The sequence below is a fragment of the Notothenia rossii genome, assembly GCF_949606895.1.
Source record: "Notothenia rossii genome assembly, chromosome: 4".
Classification (NCBI taxonomy): Eukaryota; Metazoa; Chordata; class Actinopteri; order Perciformes; family Nototheniidae; genus Notothenia; species Notothenia rossii.
Genome location: NC_136902.1, coordinates 44,585,091 through 44,595,376, shown reverse-complemented (window position 1 = coordinate 44,595,376; position 10,286 = coordinate 44,585,091). Strand labels below are relative to the sequence as shown.

The window sequence follows — 10,286 nt, the reverse complement described above, 5'->3', positions numbered from 1 at the left end:
ATCTGTATAATTTCCCCGCAACGAGGCTCCCCCTTTGACAATCCACTAGCGCAGTGTTTCTCAAACTTTTTCATACCAAGGACCACTTAACCAATAAAAAACACTCATGGACCACCTAACTCCACAAATATCCAAAAACAATAGGCCTGCTTACCCATTCCAACAGTATATAACAAATTACAGCCTAATAATGACAGCTTAACCTTCTCTATATCGCCTCGTTCACACATTAAATCAACAATACAAATACAGATTGTATAAGCATTTAGTTCAAATGCGATTTAAAATCCTCTCAGGTTTTACACCTCTTATTATGAAATGTAGACTACATTTATTATGTAGTATTATTTTAAACACCAGTTTATGTCCGAGCCAACAGACTCACAGATTGTTGGCTACTGAGAGATATGCAAAATACACCGCATGTAGTACGACACAGACCTCCGCTGTGGATTTTCAAAACAAAATACAATAAAACTATGGTCGCAGGCCCAAGTTTAACTCTCTGAGGCCTGCATGGTCTGTCTACAAAATAAAAAACGTTTATGCAGCCCCAACAACAGCCTCTGATCATCAACAGTCTTCATGCAATGCTTCATCAGATGCATATATTAGATAATAATCTCTATCTCACTCCTAACACATCTAAATCTACTTTCAGCATGGATAAATGTTCATAAAATACATCCATTGTTTGTTTTATATGCTTCTTGAAATCCTAAAAAACACATAGTTTTTCTAGAACAGATTACAAATCGCCTGAAAATGGTACAAACAACCCGGCGGCAGACATATGTCTCTGGGCGGGCATTTGATTTACCAGGGCGGGCCCACCCCGAAACTTACATTTCCCGGCAAATCTGAATCGTCAACGGGGGTGAGGGGCTGTTAGACGCTCGAGATTTGTTAACGGGGGGGGAGGCGCTCGTGAATTGTTTTTACGGAAACAGAGGGGTTTTAGGTTGCCATAAGGCTGTTGACGGTCTTATTATAGGCTGGATCCATTGGTTGGTTTTGTGGCACATTTGTAACGCTGTGCCAACTTGGGCAAGCATGCAGGCAAACTTAAGGAGCGAGGTTGAGCGATGGAGAGAAAGGGAGAGAGAGAGATTGAGCGAGGCAGATAGCGTGTGCAGCGGTCTGCTTGCGCACAGAGCCGGAGTTTGTGAGAGAGCCGGCTTGAGAGTCAATTTCTCTTCAAAATATAATTGATTGCCAGCCTCCCTTGTCCCTGGCAAATCAGTTACGTTGGTAACGTAACATATTTCTTCTAATGTGCCTGCATCTGGCGCTGAGTTGCCATATTCCTTTCATGAACCACTTCCTGATATCCATTGTTGCAGATAAATATAAATGATAATAGCCAAACTAACCTAGCAAGAGTAAACTGACAGGCTGCTGTGCCGCATCTCACTCACAAACCCATACGACTCAACCCAGCGAAAAACCAGTCTCGGGCGCAGCCTTTCATTCAGAATTTCATTCAGAATTTCATAGCAAAATAAAAAATGTTTATTAAACTAATCTTTCAACATAGTTTAAAACAAAAATAAATATTAGGACAGAGCCCTACAAATAACAATCATAAACATAATAATAAAACAATTAAAATGTTGTATTCAGCCCTGATTAAAACCGCGAGCCCAAATCCTGGATGGGCGGGCACGGCCCCATGGGGATTGTCAAAGGGGGAGCCTCGTTGCGGGGAAATTATACAGATGGCTAGTCCGCCCCTGAAAATGTCTATGCAAACGTTATTATTAATAATGTATATTTTTCAAAATATATACAAAAAATTAATCAATTTTTTTAAATAATTTTTTGTTTGTTTTAATTTTCCATTTTTATTTGTAATCATCTCGCGACCCCCACTTTGGGAACCCCTGGTCTATGTGATGTGTTGCAAAGATAGCAAAACAATGAGCATGCTAACTGACTAGCCCCCTGCTCGTCTTGTATAGCACTCGTTCCTCATGATGAGGGGTGGTCCCATGCCATCAGTATTAAGGTAGCCCTTAAACAGATGGTTATAACTCTGACACTATATAAATATACTGTATATAGTTTTACGTAATAGTGTCTACATTCAAATTATTATTAGTTTTAGTAATAACGTAAAGGCTAGGGGAAATAATGGAAAGCAGATATTCAGAAGTGTAAACAAATGTATTTAAAATTATTTAAAAAAAATGACTTCAGTAACAAATCATATGCTTGTGCATTGATATTCAGCTCAGTAGTATTAAGAACACACTATGTGTCCGAATGAGATTAAGTACCTGATAAGAGTGATTTATGACCCTCATAAACCTCAGTCCCGCCTCCAAATCCCTTTGATGTGGCACCTGTCACCCTGACATCTGACCTTTGACCCTCTTATCTTGTATGACTTGTTTGTTTATTGTTTTATTGCCCCCTCATAAAGGATGTTGCACAATAGATGGGGGGTGATAAGACTTTACATATCTGACCTTTGACCCTTTTATGACTTTTATGTTTATTGTTTTATTGTCCCCTCATAAAGGATGTTGCACAATAGGGGGTGATAACTTTATTACCCCTTTGATGTCCTTAGTAGGTCATTATTTGTCAATGATAAAACCAGATACAGTTAATGATGATAGTATGACTTTTTTATAGCCCCCTCATAATGATGTTGCTCAATAAGGGGTGATAAGACTATGTCCCCTTTGATGTGACACCTGTTGTAGTATCCCCCTAGTAAGCTATTATAGTCAATGAGGATAGTATGACTTGTTTTTCGGTCACCTGTTGTGGTTGTAATGCCCTCTATAAGGTAATATTCTTTAATAGTGGGTTAATATTACTTATTGACTCTTTTGTGGTAATATAAGGTTATATGACATGTTATTGTTGAATTACTTTGTTAACTATAAGGAAGCCCCTTTGAAGTTGTGTTTCCCTGGATGATGTAAATAGTCTAAGTGCCATGTTAGGGGGACATTATGGAGCTCATGAGTCCGCTCTTTAAGGCTCTTGGAGCGGACAAAGAGAGGTGTATTTACTGGTGTGTTTCCCTGGATGATGTAAATAGTGCCATGTTAGGGGGATATCATGGAGCTCAGGAGTCCGCCCTTTGAGGCTCTTGGAGGAGACAAAGAGAGGTGTATTTACTGGTGTGTTTCCCTGGATGATGTACATAGTCTAAGTGTCATGTTAGGGGGACATTACGGAGTTCAGGAGTCAGCCATTTGAGGCTTTGTTAACATTAATGCTTTTTGCTTTTGTTTGTGTTACTAAGATACTTTTAGATACACTTTGAAGTGTGCAACACTTTACAACTGGTAGAATATGAAGTACTTTGTAAGGAATTTGGTTTCTTGGTAGAATATGAAGTACTTTGTAAGGAATTGGGTTTCTTTAAAGGCAGTTTGTGATTTTTAGGGCTGTTTCAGTGAGACAATACAGTTTTGATAATTTGAAGTTTCAAGGCTTTATTGTAATCTGCCCATTAGTGTAGATGTCAATGAAAAAAAGTAGGTCACAGGCTCCTCCAAAAGTGCAACATATATATATATATATATATATATATATAGAAGACATATAACAGATAAAAAACTGCAATAGAATGTTTTGAGATGACAGATTTGTGCGTAATTCTCTCAAAAAGGAAATGCAGTATACACGTTTATGTATGCAAAAAGTTCAAACTAGAAAAATGAAATACTTTGTCTAAATAGATGTTATTTAAGAATGTGACTCTTATTGTCAGTTTTTGATTTAAGTAAGAAAATCCAGTAAAACACTGTAGTTTTTGATGACTTTACTGATTTTTTACTTTTTTCTGCTACCAAGATACTTTTAGATACAGTTCGTAAAACTTTATAACTAGTAGAATGTCAATCACTTTGTAACACATTTATTTTCTTAAAGACTGTGACTCTAAAAGGCAAGTTTGTGATTTTAACACTTATTTACTGACACAAGGCAGATTTGGGATTTTTTTCTCTCGTCAAGATACTTTGAGACACACTTTTATTAATGCAAAACCTTAAAACTAGAAAATGAAGTACATTGTCTGAATTGATTTTCTCAAAGACTGTTTCTCTAAAAGGCAAGTTAGTGATTTTAAGACTTTTTTTTACTGACAGGCGGCAGATTTGTGTGTAATTCTCTCACAGAACTGTAAGATACACTTTTATGTATGCAAAACCTTAAAAACTAGAATATAAAATACTTTGTCTGAATAGATTTTTCTTTAAAGGCACTTTGATTTTAACGCTATTTCAGTGTTAACATCAAGGCTATCAATGTTAAAAAAGTAAGCTAGTTCCTGACTGTAGTGCCCACTCCTTAGGTTGCCTTCACTTAGGTTAAATTAGTTAAAAAATTGTGACATTCTAGATATAGTTCAAATGCAGTAATATAAGTTGTCTGATGTACTTTATAGTTTGACTTTTTTTTTTAAATACTGATGTGTTTATTCAAAACCATAATTTAATATAGATTTAATAACCCTCATCATTACATAAAAGATAAAAAACAGTTTTTTCATCTTCAAACAAATATTATCAACCACTATTTAAGCACTGCATTTGTGGTCTTAATATGGCAATGACAGTTTGATAATTAAAGCCAAGACTCATTTGGGGTCAAATGAAACCCCTGTCCCGGATCCCGTTTACTTTCAGCCTGTCATTCATTACTTTAGAGCAGGGATTCCCAAAGTGTGGGAAGGTGAGCCTCCCCTCAGAGAACATAATCACAGCCGCGCCCCCCCTCCCAATTATTATTGCTATTATTATTATTATTATTATTAATGTTGTTGTTGCTATAATGCAAGGGTATTCAATTGCATTTCAAAGAGGTCCAATAAGAGAACATATCATAAAATGCTCTGTTTTTGCTACCTTTCTCTTTTTTGATTGGCTAAGCGTCACCTCCTTAAAACATGAAACAATAGCTTTTTTAAACCTCTTTATCTTTATGTTTTAAACATGTTGAGGTTAAGGATGGCAGCTTCCTCATACGTTGCACTCGGAGAGAAATAGTTGAGATGGAGATGTCTTTAGCAGCAGGGAGGAGTAACGTTTCACCAATGTTGTGAGGTTTACCTGCGTTAGCTATCCATAACGCCACTCGGTATGATGCTTCGGTTGCCTTTGTATTCACAGTGCTAAATGTGTCAATGACATTTTTCTGTGACCGCAATTCCTTGAGCTTCCGGTCAAAAAACTCCTGTGGCTTGGTCACCAAACATGGGTGTTTCGTCTCAATATGAAGCCGGAGTTTACATGGTCTCATACTGTCATTAGCTAGCACCTCGTTGCAGATAACACACTGTGGCAGTGGAGTGTCATCAGGACCGGTCCATGAAAATCCTAGCTTCAAATAATCATTGTCATACTTCCTCCGTTTTCTGACAGACGCTGTCTCCTCTCTCACTTTAGGTAACTTCACAAAAAATCTATCCATATTTTGCCGCTCGCATACATTTAGCTGAAGTTAACTAGCTAGATTTCACTGTTTCTCTTTATTTTTTTCTGGCGGCTGCGCCCCCCTTGAAGCTCTCTGGCGCCCCTCAGGGGAGGCGTGCCTCACACTTTGGGAACCCCTGCTTTAGAGAGACGTAGGGATTGTGTGTCTTAAATGTTGAGTGTTGTTCTGGATTCTTTCAGCTTCAAGTCGTGTTGTCAGACTCTGAATGAATTGTCATATCAATCGTTATAGGTCATCAATGCCATAGAGCAGGACTACAGGTTGCCCCCCCCGATGGACTGTCCTAATGCCCTGCATCAGCTGATGTTAAATTGCTGGCAAAAAGACCGCAACAACCGGCCCAAATTCAGCCAGATTGTCAGCACCCTGGACAAGATGATCCGCAACCCCAACAGCCTGAAGGCCACCACACCGGTGTCATCAAGGTATGAAAATGAAAGGTCACTGTAAATGACCTAGACCGCTCAATGACCTCGTCACAGGCTTTCATTTTGTTATCTTACTTCTTTCTGTGCTGCAGTGTTCACTTACCTCTGCTGGACCGCTCCACTCCAGACTTCGCCTCTTTCAGCACAGTGGATGAGTGGCTGGAGGCCATAAAGATGGGCCTGTACAAGGAGAACTTTGCAAACGAAAGCTTCACCACCTTTGAACTGGTGTCGCAAATGACCATGGAGTATGTTCAACACTCCTTAAAACCCCATCCCTAACCCTAACCCTCACACAAAGAGAGATCATACATGAGTATAATCATGAGTCTCATACTGAATCTCCTGATTATTGTTGGTTACATCTTATTTCAAAACCTAATGCAATGTTTGTTAATGCTCCTAGTGTGCAATAGAAAATATGTGTAATCAAATATGAAATATAATATAAAGTAAAGTCTACATATTTTCCTATCCTCGGTTAGAGCAGCATGTAGGTATCCTGAGTGGAATAACAAGGGATTCAAATTGGAATGTATTCAGTAGTTTAGTTTTGAATTACAGTATGCAGTGTGAGTGTGGTGACATATTGACACATGGTTTATCTTCAGGGACATCTTCAGAGTGGGAGTGACACTGGTCGGTCACCAGAAGAAGATCCTCAACAGCATCCAGTCCATGAGGGCCCAGATGAACCAGATCACCTCAGTGGAGGTGTGATGTTGCAGAGGAAGCCTACCTGCAACCATCGAGGACACTTTCAGTGACTTTATCCCACACACACTAACACACACCACCAGCAATAGGAGTGTTCTTGTAGCTGCTGTATGTTCAGCTAACATGCAGGCCTTTGTTTTGTGGAGGACCATACCCACAGCCCGCTTCAAATACTCTGTGTACTTCACAGGACTCCTTGTGTTTATTCTAATAATAACACACCAAGTTCAACCATCAGTGAGCAATCAGTTTCCAAAACTGGCATTGCACTTACATGACTCACTGCTGGAAATTAAAATGAACAAAAGTGAAAAACAGTGACAACTAAACTCAACCTACCTTATGTGCTCATAGCTGGCAGGCAGCACCTATTTCTTTCTGATGCAGAATTTCTTACGGCTCTTACTGAGAGCAGCTCTGACTGATGGTTCTGAAACAGTAACGCTGGTCTTCCACGTTTTCTATGAGCGGCCCCTGAGCACAGTGCTGGGACCCTTAATGGCTGGCTGTTTTAAAGGCATTTAGACTGGAATGCAAAAATGCACACATGGTTCAACCAGTGTACGCACATTCATTCACAGGAAAGGATGCGCCCACACACTAGTTATTGTATCTGATGTGAAACGTCATCTCTCCTCTGGTCCAGTCTGCAGTGGCACTGTGAACACATCTACCAGACGCTCTGCTTCTGAAGCAGCTCTGGGATCTGTGGGGGAAAACATACTTGTCATTAGCAGTAGTAACTTCAGATGGCTCATAACAACAGCACTTCATTCATAGTAACTGTACCCACAGATACCCACAGTTGATTGGCCTACTTCCTCACCTCCACACACTCTGCCATCAATAGTCAAATTCTCTATTTCCAAACATTATAAGATATCTAAAAATACTAAATGTATAAATAAATCAAACAATAGTTCAAATACACATGGGTTCATGGCAGTGACCAAACAATATCCAGCACCATGAAGGCAGATTATTGCACTCTGGTGAAGCTGCATTTCCAGCGCATGCAGCAGCTCTACTAGACTCGCCCCCCTCACACGATATAGGTTTCCACTGCATACGGCCCTCAGTGAAGGGTCAGCTGACACTGCCTGACAGCTCTAAGTCAACGGGACTGAATTTCTTCCATATTCACCAGGAACGTCTGCACTTGCTCTATTGGACGTTGCAGTTTAAGACATAGTTTTACCAGCCTGTTTTACATTTGGTTCCATTGAAAAAAAAGCGATCCCTGTTGAGAGTAGGTTGGCTAATTAGAAACGTCTGGTTGGTGCAGGATGTCCATTGACACGCTAGTCAGTGGTCTGCAGTTTGGCCTCCACCTTATCCATTCAGCTCTCTGGGATCTTCTATTGGGGGGTACTACTCAAGTCTTCATGAGTCCAGTAGAGCCGCAACATGTGGTGGAATTGGGCCATAGGAAAATTAAACTTGGGTTGTGTGCAAAGTTAAAGTTAAGAAGTCTGCAGTTCTTGTCATGTGTCATTGCTGCTCAGGCAGGGGCTGTGTTAGGTGTCGTTTTCATTTGCTCCACATCTGGGATGAGGTGAAGAGATATGCCCTTTGAAAGGGCTCTTCAAAAAGTCACCTCATATTTCAATCTCTGAAGTTGAATATGATGTTTAACTTTTGTTGTTTGACTTTACAAATGGTTCCCTCAATGTAGTTTGAGCTGCTCGTCTAAAATTACCATTAATGTCATGAACAGTGATATTTAAAAGCCACTTTGTTGATAGGGTTCTAATCATTTTACCAAACCAACATTTGAAACCTTGAAATACACCTGAGCCCCCTGAAATGGACCATATGCAAATGTTGACTAGACCCAATCTGTCTGTTATTCCCTCTGATTGACCTTCCCATGTCCAGTGAGTAGGGACGGTCTGAGTCAGGAAACAGTTCACTCAAATCAAAGTCTTCTCAGTGCTGCAGGTGTGTTTTGGAGTTTCAGATACTATGCTTCCTATTTTCAGGCATTTCTAGAAGAATCACAGTCATCATCTTGTACATATCAAAATGCTTTGCTTTATTTTGGCGTAGACCCCAACAAACAGCTGTCTGATGTTTATCACAGTCCAGTTACCCCGCCAACACTGATGTGTTTTGAGTGTTGAAAATATATTACATTACATTACATTACATTGCATATATATAAATATCTCCAAATTCCAAAGTTATCTCCCAGCTCATTGTGCTGTGCTTTTAAACGTACACAGGTTGTACACAAATGCATCGGTATGATATAATATATTACCATATATTGCCGTTATTACGAGAGCTGTATTCCACCTAATGCTCATATTGTTAATGTCAGCTTATTTCTGATGAAAGACGAACTTAAATACAGATATCTGAGCTGAATCACTTGCTTCATCACAATCATCACAAAGCCCATTCTTCACTTGGAATACCACCACTCACAATATCTGAATTTCTGATCTCACAATTACAATAATCTTGTGATTAAGAGAAACATTTTGTATTTTAAATTAGATTACAGATATGGGCCTTTTCAAGATTTTCCTCAATTGAAACAACAACGTTGTTTGTCAGAAGTACCCATCACTGTTACAATCCATATGACTCCTGGCTGCTGAGGGGAGGGTTTGTCGCAGTACTTATAATACCATCATTGTATTAGAGCTGCAAAAAGAGGCTGTGTTATGCATGTTAATAAACAGCTCATGCTGTCCTTTTACATTTGGGAAGAAGAAGGCATTTTGATCTCCTTCCAAATGAGTGTTGATCCTCCCAGGTGTTCAGTAGGACATTCATGTCCTGTCCTCACTTGTCCCCATTAAACATGGGCCCTTTCACGCCGATCATCTCTCCTGTACATATTCTCCAAAGGTGCATATTCCCTTTATCAGAGCTGCCAACATTGTATTATAGAAAGTAGTAGCATGCCGAGCGGAGGAAGGCAATTTTTTTTCCGGCGGGGGGTCCGAGGTCCGCCGAAGCCCCCAGAATGCCCCCTTATTTCATTTTTACTTTACTTATTTCTATTTATCTTTTGTATTCAACTGTTTCTATTTTACTGTAAATTGTATGTATATATAGTTCCCTATTCCTTTTCCTATCACCCTGCTGCTATAACATGTGCAATTCCCTTATAGGATTAATAAAAGTTATCTTATCTTATCTTATCAGAAGCCAGAGACTTTACATGCTATGAGATGCAAACTAGGTCATATTAGGACATGTTTTTCTGCAAAGTAAATTTTTTGTGTATCATTTCTCCTTTTCCCTGTACTGTTGCACACAATTAAACACCAACATACACAAAAAAAAATTGTTATTAACCGAACAGAATTCATCATGAACCAATACTGAACAATAACACATGAAAAACCTGTACACAGCCTTTTTTAGAACAGAGTTCAACTCAAGGGAACCTTTGGCTGTGACATGACCATCTGATCAACCTCTCACTTTAGATGGTCATAGGTTGCTGACTTGGCCTTGGCAAGAGTTGTCTTGGAGTACGCCTGCTTGTAGCAGACAGACCCCTTTGCCACCATGAATTGTTTGTGGGTAATGAGGTTACTCAGGGTCTCCATTCCCATACTAGGTCTGAACTCCGTTCTGTTTTTTGTGACAAGACTGAAGATGCGTTCGCAGTCTGCATTGGAATGGAAGATGCAGAGGATAGCCAGCATTACCTTGCAGAGT

The 10,286-nt window shown here is 39.5% G+C and overlaps 1 protein-coding gene across 1 annotated transcript; it reads left to right on the top strand.

The window, feature by feature from the left end:
* Nucleotides 1–4,617: 4,617 nt before the first annotated feature.
* Nucleotides 4,618–9,619, top strand: LOC307034832 (ephrin type-B receptor 2-like; the record flags this gene model as incomplete). Its single annotated transcript, XM_079673758.1, has 4 exons — nt 4,618–4,698; nt 5,692–5,885; nt 5,981–6,136; nt 6,500–9,619. The coding sequence occupies 4 exons, from the start codon at nt 4,618–4,620 to the stop codon at nt 6,606–6,608; spliced, it is 540 nt and encodes a 179-aa protein (XP_079529884.1). The 3' UTR covers nt 6,609–9,619.
* Nucleotides 9,620–10,286: the final 667 nt, after the last annotated feature.